This window comes from Echeneis naucrates, chromosome 13 (genome assembly GCF_900963305.1).
Source record: "Echeneis naucrates chromosome 13, fEcheNa1.1, whole genome shotgun sequence".
NCBI classification, from domain to species: Eukaryota; Metazoa; Chordata; class Actinopteri; order Carangiformes; family Echeneidae; genus Echeneis; species Echeneis naucrates.
In genome coordinates this window covers 9,030,626-9,045,326 of record NC_042523.1, presented here as the reverse complement: position 1 = coordinate 9,045,326, position 14,701 = coordinate 9,030,626, and the positions used below count along the sequence as shown (strand labels likewise).

At 42.5% G+C, this 14,701-nt stretch overlaps 1 protein-coding gene and 1 pseudogene across 1 annotated transcript; one reads left to right on the top strand and one right to left on the bottom strand.

Moving 5' to 3' along the window:
* Positions 1-2,171: 2,171 nt before the first annotated feature.
* Positions 2,172-3,098, bottom strand: LOC115053111 (odorant receptor 131-2-like). The gene has a single exon (XM_029517678.1). It carries the CDS (start codon positions 3,096-3,098, stop codon positions 2,172-2,174), a length of 927 nt encoding a protein of 308 aa, XP_029373538.1.
* Positions 3,099-13,775: 10,677 nt separating this feature from the next.
* On the top strand, positions 13,776-14,701 carry LOC115053110 (odorant receptor 131-2-like; annotated as a pseudogene).

Here is a 14,701-nt window from a genome sequence, read left to right as displayed (position 1 = left end):
GTAAACAAAAGGACATAAAATGAAAAGACTGATACTTTACTTTACTTCCAATACTTCCAATACACAATAAGCCAGATAATTTGTTTGCGACTCATGAGTTTTAATTTTGAGATTAGTTTGTTTTTGGCTTGGTTTTGTTTTATTCTCTCTCAAATTTGTATTTTTGTTTGATATTTTATAAAATTAGTTTGCATATTTTGGTTCAAAAGTACCGTATTTTGTGGACCATAAGGTGCACCGCATTATAAGGTGCAATATCAATGAACAGGTCTATTTTCATACATAAGGCACACCGGCTTATAAGGTGCATGATAAAACATATATAAAGTGAAACAACAGTCAGGTAAGTCGAACTTGCACTACATAATTAGTTATCTAACGTTGTCAACCCATATCCAACCAAGGACCACCGTTAACACAACGCCCCTGTGCCATCTGAGAATGCTCCCACAATCCATCAAGTGGAACGGCTTCGTCGCTTACCAAAGTCGCAATAAAACATTTTGACAGATTTTTGAGCGCAGTGTGCCACATAAAGTTGGTTCGAGGTCAGTAAGCACAGCAAGATTTCATACATAAGGCGCACTGCCTTAAATTTAAGGATTTAAGTGCATCTTATTGTGCGAAAAATATGGTAATTCCATACCATCCATCCCCTCTGAGGGAATCTTCTCAAAAACACGGCAAATAATTAAAGAGAAGGAACAGAATCGGCACTTGGCCTTTCTCAGTACCAGTCTTCTCTAAAGGCGAGCTGAAACTGTTACCTGGATGCTGCTTTTTCCTTTTTGTTTTCAATATTTTTATTTATGTTTTGTTATAACATTGGATACCTTTATACGCTTTTTTAATTGTGATTGTGTCATTGTTTTTATTTGTTCTTTTTGTGTTTATTGTTGTTTCACACTAAATAAATAAATAAATATACATTCAGAGATTGGACCTTTTGTCTAATTGAGATGGGACCACCATCTTGTCGAAGAATAGTCATTCACAGCTCTGCAAACAGGAAGAGCTTAGCCAAACACTTCTTGTAGACATCAGTAACCTGCTCTGATTCTCTGCTTCATTTGTATTTTATTAAAACATCAAAAAAAAGATGGGTGAGATCATTTTATTTTTAAAGGTTCCAGGTGTTCCAAAGAAAGTACATTAAAAGGCCAAAATCTTTAATATGCAGCTCCAAACTACAATTCAAAAACTATGACGGTATACAAACTATTAATGAGGGAAGCAAAACATGAGCTTAAACGATTAAATCATGAAGACTTTAGAAGATTTAATACAGATGAAACTACAGATTTAAATTTCCTCTCAGCCTTTGTGTCAGTGGTTCAGATTGAGGACAAAGGCAGGCTGAATTCTGTAACTGATGACACATCAGCTTTTTACAGATTAAATAGGACCATCAGTATCTGATTTATCAAAACAAAACGTAAGACCATGAAGCAAAGACACGTTCTGCCTTAAACTTACAACAAAACAACAACGTACACAACAAAAAAAAACATAACTGTTCTGCACTATTCATAAAAAAGTAATGAATAGTTGCTAATCATCTGATTCAATATCAATGCCAATTACTATTACAATAACGTGAACACACCCATAAAGCCCATTTCAATCCATGCAAGACGTGTTTATATCTACACACAGGAAGCCAATAACTGTTATTCAAATTGATCAAATAGTATTTTGCACCTACGAGCCAAAGGAGACACAGTATTTGAGGGCATCAAAGAGAACCTCATGTGAAGCCGTAGATGAGAGGACTCAAACAAGCAAAGGTTTTACTACATGTTAGACAACATCAGGTGTATCATATATGCTAAAGATTTACACCATCTAATATGCTGTTTTAAAGACTCAAATCCCAAAACCAATAACTCTGTGACTTCAATGACATCAATATAAAGATATTAACTGGAGAATTTGATCACGTGCTGCATTTCATACCCCAATCTATCACTATGCTGCTCTATGTACATAGATTTTACTGATGGCTGTGAAATAGCCCACTAAATGTTAACACATGAAATAGGACCTGATCTCTTAAAGTAAAAACAAGACTGTGGTTTTCAGGAAAAACAGATAGAAGTTCACTGGCACGTTGTTCATGAGCATCATCCACGTCTGTTATAAATGCTGAAAGGAAGAGAAATTCTAACATATTAAATAATGTCTCTTTTACACAAGCCAAATGAGGCAAAGTATTTCAGAGAATTAAAAAAAACCTCATCTCTCAGGCCATAAATGAGAGGACTCATACATCTGGGTGCAAGATAACATAATATGTAGTTAAAATACCTGACATTGTTAAATAGAGTAAAACTAATGTGGAACAAAGCAGCTTCTATGAAGGGAAACCACAGCTGGATAAGACAGAGCAGCAGCTGGAAACCATGAAGAGCCACTGTCCTGAGCCCTTTCCTTGATGACTGCTTATCCTCTCCTGATGCAGCTTTGGACACTTTCATTATTTTAACATAGCAAAAAACAAGTATGATGCACATGATCAAAAACTGTAATTGGTATATAGCTGACCTCAGATGTTGCTGCCATAAGTGAATCATAAATATTTCCACTGAACAGATGTGATATTGGGTGTAAAGTTTTAGGGATGCAGATCCAAAGAAAGTGGAGAAAATAAAAATAGAGGGCACAGAGCTGAGAGCATGAATGATGAGGATACAGTTAATAGTATTACGTGTGGAGCAGAGCTCTCCATGATGCAGCGGCATACAAACAGCCACATAACGCTCCAGAGTCATTGCTGTCAGAGTCACTGGTGTGACTGTAGTATACAGAAACACCACCATAGAGATAATGAGGCACAGCCACGTTTGAAAGGCAATACGAAAATGGTTGAGGATGAGAACGATATCAGACATGAATAACAACAAACTATCTGACAGTAATGTAACAGCAAATAGCATATAACGTGCGGTTGTGTAGAAACACTCTTTTTGAAAAAAGGTTACAATGAGCGACAAGTTGATGCTGAGAAAAATCATCACAAGGAGCTGCACAATAATGACCTTGTAATTTATGTGCCGCTGCAGCGATTCAAGAAGAACAAGAGAATTGTTGTCTGCCATAAGTGTGTTTTCTAAGCAAGCACGCAGAAGTTTGTGTCACCCCAAAAAGTCCCTTAAATTGTCATTAACAAAAACAAAAACTGGATTATTTACCCAAAGCTTTTATCCACTCCTCTCTGAAGTGATATTGTGGTACACTGAACACAGCAATTTCCAAAATCCTGTCTACTGCAACTGGGAGGAATGCTGCTCACTGAGCTCTGTGCAGCCTGAAGATGGAGGGCTACGCATGCTGACTTTAAAGACTGGGACAGTGAAAATTAACACCATGTCGCCCCCCATCAGCTGTGCCCTGCGCACAAATGGAGTACTGCAGTGTCCTTGTTTTTGTTTAGAAATTCAAATGACAATTTCCTTTAAAATTACTAATATGTTGCTTTAACTGAGATTGCTGTATATAAACTACTAAACTGCCACCAAAGCCCTGAAAATATGGAAAGAAAGGGATAGAATCCTCAAAGTCCATAAAATCTAAATGCATAAATAATAAATGCTTTGGAATAGTTTTCAGTTGTCACTTGATAAAATGTTGATAGAATGGCAGTGCAGGAAGCAAAAGCATCTCTTAGGCATACAGAGATTGTGGGTAATGTACAGATAGGCCTGGGAGGCTTGGGGCTTGGCCCAGGCAAACCGGTGTGGAGTAGAGCAGATCCCAAAGAGAAGAGGAAGCTAATTGTAGAGCAGGTTCGTAGACAGGAGGAAATATTAAGGAGTGCGAGGGCAGTGGCTCAGGATAAGCAGGGACAGTGGTTGAACTGGGAAGGTGTAGAGAAGAAAAAGCTTAGTTGGAAAGAGCTGTGGAGTATGGAGGAAAGTACTGTTAGATATTTGATAGGGGCAACATATGACGTATTGCCAACTCCCCAGAACCTAAAACTCTGGGTAAATGGAGACCCGTTATGTTCGTTGTGTTCAGGTGCTGCAGCTCTAAAACACATCTTGTCCGGTTGTAAGATTAGTCTCTCACAAGGCCGATATACGTGGCGACATAACCTGGTTTTAAAAAGCTTAGCTGCAGGCATTGAAGATGCTGAGCAGCGAGGATGGAAGGTCAGGATTTGTCCAGTGGAAGTAGGATGTAGAGGGTTTGTAGCAAGATCTGCTGTTGCTTTGTTGAAGGAGTTAGGAGGAAGCGGACTGAGGGTGAGGAAAATAGTGAAGGAAATGACAGATGAGGCAGTAAGATCCAGTCAGTGGATTTGGGTTAGAAGAAGTAATAGTAGCTGGGGGCCCAGCAGACCGAGCTCTTCAGATAGACAGACTCTAGGGAGAAGCAGAGGAAGAAATCCAGGAAGAGGAAGTGTATTTAAGTGGAGGGTGTGGCCTGTTTGAGCCTCTTTGACACCGTGCAGTTAGTCCAGGTGAGTTGGCCTGGGTTGGTGTGTTAGTTTTGTTTGAGTATAGGACTGTTCAGGTGAGTTTAGTTGCTGAATCTGCTAGTGTAGCTTGTATTGCCTCCACCTCCTGCACCCTCTACCCGAACCAGGGTCTGTATCCCATCCGTACTTTTCTCTCCACCTCTTCTATTTCTCCCCCCTACCCGAACCAGGGTCTGTACCCCCACCCCGCTTTCACTGGTGCAGTTGGTGAGAGGTTAGAGTAGTTGATAGTCGTACTGTTGTAGATAGTTGTCTTTGTGTGAGGAGTGGTGACGGCTGGCATGTGGGGGTGACTCTGGGACGCAAGTGTTCACGGTCCAGCCTCCTGGAGGTGTTGTGGGCCTAACTAGACGAAACACCGCTGAAAGGAGGTTACCACCTGATGACCCTAAAGACATGATAGTTCACCACTCACTGGCCTAGTTGGATATTATCTGTAGGGAACATAGAGCAGGGTGAAAGTTTGTCTGGTCCATTTTTTTGTCACACAAGTTTCTTGTGTTTTCCCCAAATAAAATTGTGACATATTAAAGTCAATGTGTACACAAACTAAGTAAAATCTATTAATTTAAAAAAGAGATTAACATTTGAGTTCTGTTTAGCCACCAGAAAGAAGGCAGAGGCCTGAAAAACGGGTGGAGGGCCGCCGCCACCACCTCTGACAGAGGCTGAGGAACTGGCCCTTAGCCAAAACAGGGAACGACCGGTGGCTGAGGGCATCCCTGGGGGAAGCTCATCTGAGCCTGTCACCCCCAGGACAAAAGTGCCTACATCAGATGTCAGTATACACTTGTGTCATTTAAAAAAATACAACTTAAATATAACACAACAGTTGTGGATGGTGCCATCTGCCTTGTTCAGCCTCTGACTAAAACAGTTGAACACCCAGCAGCTGTAAGTATTCCAGACTCAGATCTTGCTTCAGATGGCTCTTCAGTGCTCTACCCATTCACATTCCTTTATATTCTTGAGTGGAACTCAGAGTTTGACGTGCACTCTGACGTGATGATCATAGATCATGGACAAACTACTAGCCCATTCTTGTCCTTCAACAGAACATGTCTGCACATCACCAGGAGGGTCACCAACTTCTACAGCACATCTTGACTCAGCAAGGTTTTCGGTCAATACTGCATTAAATCTGTATGTAGAACTGTAGGATTTCAATGTCCTCCATATGTTTCCTAGTTAACTGTGAAGGATTTGTACAGAGTCCAGCTTATGAAGACAATACAGAGAACAGAAAAAGAAATGGTCTATCTGGATTGCCAGATTAGAAAAACAGACCTTGAAATTCTATTACTCGAACATCAGTTGAGATGGGTGCACTACACACGTGAAATATGTTCATGGCTGTATTATACTGTATATTACAAATCCTAACTGCTGCTTATGTACTTTAAGGGAATAAAGAAACAATAATGAGAAGTTGTCTTAGGCTGTTTTATTCAAAAGTAATTTCTGCAGGTTACATCCCTTACAGGCCTTCCATCTTGGACATCTTTCTGGAACCGATAACTCAGAGTTTCCCTCATCTCAGGGTTAACATACTCAGAGTTTTCACATCACCCGCTTTCTGGAATACCCCTCTGGTATATCTCCAGCTGGCACAGGAACATGTTTGCAGGTGACGATGGTGACGCCTCAGTGTTGCCCCCTGTTCTGTCTCGATAACATAGGATCGTGGATTAGAACTGTAACCAGGGATGACAGCGGGTGTTCCAGGTGAGTTGGCCTGGGTTGGTGTGTTAGTTTCGTTTGAGTATAGGACTGTTCAGGTGAGTTTAGTTGCTGAATCTGCTAGTGTAGCTTGTATTGCCTCCACCTCCTGCACCCTCTATACTTTCATGCCCCCTACCCGAACCAGGGTCTGTATCCCATCCGTACTTTTCTCTCCACCTCTTCTATTTCAGCGGGTGTTCCCCAGGCTTGCTGGTGGTCCAACTTCCCAAGATCGGGATCACCAGACCTCAGCAACAGCAGGGGCTTTGCTCCATGTCAAAGGTTGAAGTAGAAAGCTTCTTTCTCCTTCTCCTTCGCATCTTTGTTCCTGACAGTTTTCAGGTTAGGCCAAAGAGGAAGAAGGTTTCTCTCAAGTGTTGGAGATATTGTCTTAATCTTCTGGCCCATAAGCAGTTCAGCCGGACTCACTCCAGTAGTGGAGCATGGTGGAGCGGTAGCACATAAGAGCAAGGGTCTCTCTGTTGAAGAATCGTGGTTGCGATTTGAACTCCTCTCTGCATGTCCATTTCCTTGCGGATTATGGGGACTTGATGTTACGTGCTGAAAGTTGTACTCTCTAGCGAACTCTCGGAACTCCTCACATGCAAATTGGGGACCATTGTCATTCAGGGCCTGATCCAGGCAACCGAATCTGGCAGACTGGATTTAGCATCAAATAGCGATATCAAGGTCATTCAGAGTTTCGCCATTTTCCGCTGAAAGACTTCAGGAGCACTGGTCATGCTGAATGGGAGCCGCTTGAAGGAGTATCTCCCAAATGGTGTTATGAAGGTAGTTAACTTGCTGCTTTCGGGGTGTAGTTATCTGCCAAAAACCTGAGGCTGCGTCTAGTGACGTCAACATTGTAGCACCACTCAGCTTTGCAGTTCTCTCCTCAGCCTCATTTAACCTTTTCAGGTCTACACAAATGCGGACTTTGCCAATCTTTCTTGGAACTGGCACTATCGGTGCACACCAGTCTGTAGGCTCTGTCACAGTGAGTGTCGTCACAGTGTTCTGATAAATCATAAAGAACTCAGATAAACATTTCAACTTTCTCCCCGGGCCGCTGAACTCTCTGGTGGAAACAGGCGCGCTCGTGGATTACATTCCGTTTGGGGAAAAAGTACTCGTCTTTTCCTAACAAACATCTTTTGGTCATCCCCAGCTAACACGAATGACTTGAAAATGTTTTCAGCCTTCGGGCCCATAGCATATATCAGGGAACTGACCTGAACTTCTCCATCCTCTCTGCTTAGTTCTGTCACCAAACAAAAGCGTTGGAAACGCTGCTTCCAGTCTCCCAATTTATTTGGACGATCAAATGCAAAACTATCCGGAGGATTAAACTTTGCCATCTTTCTGAAGCGCTGCGTCTGTCAAGTGAATCTGACACCATGTAAAGTGATTCAATGTCCACACAAAGGTTATTATCCAATACTAGAACTTTACTGTGTAACTTGAAGCTGGGTAATAATGCCCGTGTGGTCACCACGTGTGACTCACCTGGAACACCTGCTTTATGGCATTGTCGTCAACTCTCTATTAAAGGCACACACACATATACAGCATATACAACACCAATGACGGGCAAGCTGGACAGTAACGGACTGGAAGATTACTAAAAGATATTTTGCCAAATGTTCATGTTAAAATGTTGTGATCTTAACCAACCGAAATTCAAAACTGTAAATGGAAGCCAAGATAAACTTTTTGTTTCATATTTATGACAGCTGAACTGCATATTCATTAGATAAATAAGATGTGCAATACCCATTACTTTTTTGTGCAATACAATTATTTTTACCGTGACATGCAATAAGAGCTAGCAGGCTCTTCTCCCCATTGCTTATAACTTGTGTTTGTATTTATATTTATGTTTTTAAATTCCTTTTTTTTTACTTTTCACGTTTATCCCTTTTAGATCTTTATCTATTTATATTACTTCCTCTGCACTGTAAGTTGACACCTTAATTTCGTTGTGCAATGTCACATTGACAAAGTTTTCTGAATCTGATTCTGATATTTGGTTGGTTTTTGAATTGAGTTAATAAGTAACAGAAATCCAATGTTGCCACACACAGACACATGGAGACTGGATCAACAATTAGCGTTCGTACCCAGGGTAATTCAAAGTGCTTGACAGATGGAGAAAAAATTACAAGAAGGCAGATAGAATCATGACATAAATCATTCAAGAAAAAAATCATTCAATGCATTAAAAGCTAATCTGAAATCATCTTCTGAAAGACTGTTCCAGATTTTAGCAGCATAAAACTGGAACGCAGCCTCACCATGTTTAGTCCTGACCCTGGGCACCACCAGGAGACCACTCCCTGAGGTTCTCATATGGCTCTACCATGTCAGAGATGTACTTTGGTGCTAGACCATGAAGAGACTTGTACACAAGCAGAGCTGTTTTAAAGTCTATTCTCTGAGCGTCAGGAGGCCAGCGCAGAGACCTGAGCACTGGACTAATGTGGTTGTATTTCCTGATTCTAGTCAGGACTCGAGCAGCAGCATTCTGGATGTACTGCAGCTGTCTTACAGCTTGTTTAGAGAGTCCAGTGAGCAGACCGTTACAGTAGTCTAACCTGCTGGATAGATTATTCTCTCCAAATCTGGTTTAGACACTATTTCTTTGATTCTGCCAGTGTTTTTCAGATGATAAAAAGCTGCTGATGTCATTGATTTAATGTGGCTGTAAGTGTTCAGGTCTGAGTCGAAAATTATCCTTAGATTTCTAACCTAACGTAGATCTGAGTGTCATCTGCATAGTTGTGGTAGGACACATTATAACTGCATATTAGCTGGCCTAATGGAAGCATGTACAGATTAAACAATAGGGGTCCCAGAATTGACCCCTGGGGAACCCAACAGGTCATAGCCATTTGGTCTGAGACACATGTGCCAGTTTTAACCAAGTACGTCTGTCACAGTCTGCTGCTGTCTCTCACCCTGGACTCAGTACCTTTCCACTACTCACACCACACCTGCTCTCACTCAGCCATCAGCACACCTGCAGCACATCACCCACAATCAACCCAGGTATATATTCACTAGCTCCACACTCACTTCTTGCCAGATTGTTCTTTGTGCCATGCGAGACTCTCCAGCGATTACATGTCAGATCTCCCAACCCTGCCTACCTGTTCCCGGACCTGCTCTCCACGTCTGCTCCCCATTGTACCTGCCTGCCTTTCGTCTCCGACCAAGAGTTCTGTCTCAGTGTCCTGGGCTTCTGTCTGCTCTCCTGGTTCTGACCTATCCGCCTGTCCTCGGCTCATCCTCTGCCTGCTCCCTGTCAGTACCTCCACCTTCTCGCACTGCTCTCCCGGCTTCGACCACTCCTCCTGTCTCTGACCGCTCCTCTGCTCTCAACTTGTTGGCACTTCTGAACCGGGGATCGACTCTATAGATCCTGCTCTTTACCTGTCCCTAGCAATTAAAGTCATTGCCGACTGTGTTCTGTTTTTGGGTCCTAACCACCCAGTGTCAGTAAAACTCTGGCCAGACATGGACCCAGCAGACACCTCCTCTCCAACCTCTCGCCTAGCTCGAGTAGAGGACATGCTCCAGCGGCATAAGGAACACCTTCAGGGCTGGAGCAGACGCTAACCTGCTAGCCGTCCAGGTTCAACAGATGGCTACCGTCATGACTCAACAATCTGCAGCCGCTGCAGCCCCCGACCCCTCTGACACGACTCTGACTCCGGCTCCTGTGCTACCGCCGGGCATCACCTGATTGATGAGGAACTCGCCCATCAGCAGCATCAATCAGGTTCCCCTGTCTTGTCCAGTGCCAGCCAGTGCACCCATCAGACCACAGCTATTCCCATGCTCCTGTCCGGCAACCACCACGAGACAGTCTGTTTCCACGTCCTTAAATCTCCCAACCTCCCAGTGATCCTCGGTTACCCCTGGCTTTGCCGCCACAACCCTCACATAGACTGGTCTACGGGGTCCAACCTACTGCCTCTACACCAACCTTCATAACCTGTTTGACCTCTGACCCTTCCAAGGTACCTGCAGACTACCATGAGTTTTCAAGAGGTTTTCAGCAAGGCGAGGGCCATCTCCTTGCCCCCGCATCAGCCGTATGACAGCACCATCAAACTTCTTCCCAGTACCACACTGCCAAGGGTCGGCTCTACTCCCTATCTGCCGCTGAAAGAGAGGCCATGGAGACATACATCGGCAACGCCCTGCCTGCTGGGATCATCCATCTGTCCTCATCACTTTCTGGTGCAGGGTTGTTCTTCGTCAGCAAGAGGGACGGCTCCTTGAGGCCCTGGTCTGGAGATCACACCACCATCCTGACTGTGGTAGACCGATTCAGCAAGATTGCTCACTTCATTCACCTCCCCAAACTCCCGTCAGCTAAAGACAGCTGACCAACACTTTTTCTGACTCCATGGCCTCCCTACTGACAGGGTGTCGGACAGAGGGCCCTAGTTCACCTCACTGTTCTGGAGGGAGTTCTGTCGCCTCGGAGCATCCGCCAGTCCGTCTTCTGGGTTTCATTGTTTCCATTATTTCCAACCCAGGAAAAAGAGACTTTCTGTCTATCCGTGGAGGCATTCATCCGCCGCTGCCACCAAAACTGGACCCAGGCCAGGTCCTCACTCCTTTAGGCAGCAGAACGGTATTCAACAGCTGCCAATTGCTGTTGCTCCCAGACCCCCCCCTTACCAAGTGGGACAAAAGGTATGGCTGTCCACCTGGACCTACCACTGGGGGTGGAGTCTAAGAAACTGGCTCCTAAGTTCACCGTTCATCTCTGGTGTTGAATGCAGCACTAACATATAACAGGAGAAGTATGAAGGCTGATGCATTATCTGAAGCCATTAGAATATCATTGGAGACTTGAAGCAGCGCTGTTTCTGTGCTGTTATGGGCTCTAAATCTTGACTGACTCTTCAAGCAAGCCGTTCCTATGCAGATGGTGATGTAAGTGGTTTGCTACCACTTTCTCCATGATTTTATAGATGGACAGAAGGTTCAATATTGATCTGTAGATGGCCAAAACATCTGGAACAAGATTTGGCTTTTTCAGTTGAAGTTTCACGACTGCGGTCTTAAGAGTCTGAGGTACATAACCCAAAGATAAGGTAAAATTAATCAGGTCTAGGATGAATGACTGAAAGAATGATTCCAGATGTACAATAGGCATTGCAGGTGATTCAGGAGTTGCTGTATTCAGTAGAAGATTATTGTCTAATGGAGGTAAGAGCTGATGAATTCTTTCTCTGATTGTTACAGTTTTATCTGTAAAAAGTCCATAAAGTCATCGCTGCTCAAAGCTCAGGGGATCACTGGTTCAACTGAGCTATGACTCTGTGTCAGCCTGGCTACAGTGCTGAAGAGAAACCTGTTTTTTTTTTTTTTTTGTTTTCTTCTATTAGTGCTGAGTAATATGAACTTCTAGCACTGTGGAGAGCTTATTTATATGTTTTTAAGCTTTCTTTTCAGGCTCTGTGAGACTCTTCTGAGTTACTGGAACGCCAAATTCTTTCTAATTTCCTTGATGTCTGCTTTAAGGTAGGAATGTGAGAATTGTACCAGGGAGCCAGCCTCCTCTGTTTTATGACTTTCTTTTTGAGAGGGGCAGCATCATCAAGATTTAAACACAGTGTGGCCTTAGTTCGAATCACAAGGTTTCAACCTGTGTATGGGAGAAAACCTCATTTGAATTTAGATATGGCATTGCTGCAAATGATGACCGAACGTTATCTTTAAATCTTGCCACAGCATCTTCAGATAAACATCTTCTAAAGCCGAATTTATTCCTCGATGCTGTGCTCCCAGTATAATGATTTTATCTCTACTGAGTAGACAGTCAAACTCACTCCACACTGCACTGTCGTCATCAGCATTTATTGTTGCGCCCTGTCTCTGGCCACATGTTGTTTGTGACTCATATTATCTGGTCACAACATCAGGGATCTCTGCTTGATAATGGGGAGGGTCCAAGCCCCTCTACAAGCAGATGAATGACTACATCCAAGACCTGCCTCCCAAAGCATCTAGCAGTGCAGTCACAGGTACCACAACTGTGGCCATAGCAACTGAGCAGGCCATGAAAAGGCTTCAACTCCTTCTTCATCTCTACGACAGGATATTCTTCTATGGCCTGTAGTTTTCCATCAACTGGACACCACCACTCGTAAACAGCTCCACTGCACATAACTGACGTAACGTGTTTTTGTGTAGAAACACTCTTTTTGAAAAAGGTTCATGATGAGCAACAAGTTGGCACAGTGAAAAATCACCACCAGGTCTTGTTAACACAATATCTCATTAATACTTTGAGGTAATCTCTTTAAATTGAACAAAAACATAGATTATTACTCAAAAATTAAGTGATTTTTATTTGAACTGATTATACTCTCGCAGTCACAGGTCAGGGTCACCGTTAACTCACAAAAACCTGGGATGAATAACAACCTAAACTCAGGAGGTCACGGCAGCGTTGTTTCCAACTGTTGTACGTGCAGTCTATAAAGTCATCATCATGCACGGCCCTGGTTTAGAGCTCAGCTGACAACTTTAGTCGCTGGAGTGGAGAAACAGGATTTGGGAAAACTAACAATCCAACTTCATATCACTTTAAAGGGTACTTAAAATTGGACAGTAATCAAATTGTGTAAAGAACACATTTTTACAGTTTACAGGACTTGTTGCAGTGACTGAAGCTCCCGTTTCTTAGAAAATACAAAGATGGCAGATAATTTTTTCTTCACCATAACCTTTTTTTACTAAAGAGTGCTTCTACACAACTACATGCTATATTTAATTTGCTCTTACATTCATATCAGATAGTTTCTTACTATTCATGTCTGATATTCTTGTCATCTTTACCCAGTTTTATATTACAATTGAGGAGCCAATCCAAACTCACACTGGGTGAGGGCGGAGTACACCCTGGACAGGTCACCAGTCTATCTCGGTTCATAACATATATGTATGTATATGTTTGTCACTTGTTCTTTCAGCATTTCCCTATTTGGGGTCGCCACAAAAAGTCAGCTCAGTGTCTTTCATGACTGATGGCCTCAGTTTTTACATTGGCTGCCATTCCTGTCACACCCTCTCCATTACTACAGCACAAGCATTCCACTGGTTCGCCCTGCAACTGGGGTTTGGCCTCTGCATGCAAAACATGCAGCTGCCTTCCCATTAATAACAATAATAATAGTTTTATTTACATTTTAAATAAAGTTCAAGGAAAATCAGCTCACTTTAAAGTTTGCAGTAAATTGTCCATCAAACTGTAAACAGCCAAACAAAGACACGCAGGCTCTAAGAGACGATGACAATACTGGTGGGTGAACTTTCATTTGAAGTTATTTTTGGATGCTCTAGACTTTAAAGCCTCGTGCACAGCCCTCTCTCAGAAGGATGGACACACATCAGAAGACAACAGCTCTGCCTGAGACTGCATGTAGGATTTGATAAACTGATGAAATTGAACTTTTTACACTTTCTACTAGGAAACACTTGAAGGAATACTGACTCTTTAAAGGACATTTTGTTGTGGCTAAAACTCTACGTTTGCTTAGAAAAAACACTTATGGCTGATAACAGTTCACTGGTTGGTAATGAACCTTTGTACCTGCTGATGAATGACCTGGTAACAGTTGTGCAGCTGCTGGTTATAATTTTTCTCTCTATCAACTTGTTGCTCATCATAACCTTTTTTCAAAAGAGTGTTTCTACACAACAACACGCTACATCTTATTTGCTGTTACATTACTATCTGATAGTTTGGTGTTATTCCTTTCTGATGTCCTTGCTATTTTGACCCAGTTTAATATCCCCATTCATGTTTGGTTGTGTGTCATTATCTGTGTTGTGGTAATTGTGTATATTACTGTTACACCAGTGACTCTGACAGCAATGACTCTGGAGCGTTATGTGGCTGTTTGTATGCCGCTGCATCATGGAGAGCTCTGCTCCACACGTAATACTATTAACTGTATCCTCATCATTCATGCTCTCAGCTCTGTGCCCTCTATTTTTATTTTCTCCACTTTCTTTGGATCTGCATCCCTAAAATTTTACACCAAATATCAGTTATGTTCTGTGGAAATATTTATGATTAATTTATGGCAGCAACATCTGAGGTCAGCTATATACCAATTACAGTTTTTGGTCATGTGCATCATACTTGTTTTTTCCTATGTTAAAATAATGAAAGTGGCCAAAGCTGCATCAGGAGAGGATAAGCAGTCATCAAGGAAAGGGCTCAGGACAGTGGCTCTTCATGGTTTCCAGCTGCTGCTCTGTCTCATCCAGCTGTGGTGTCCCTTCATTGAATCTGCATTGTTTCATATTGATTTTGTTGTATTTTATAATGTGAGATACTTCAACTATATAGTATTTTATCTTACACCAAGATGTCTGAGCCCTCTCATTTATGGCCTCAGAGATGAGATTTTCTTTCATGCACTGAAAAGTTATCTCTCCTTTGGGTTGTATAAAGGAAATCTGAATTGA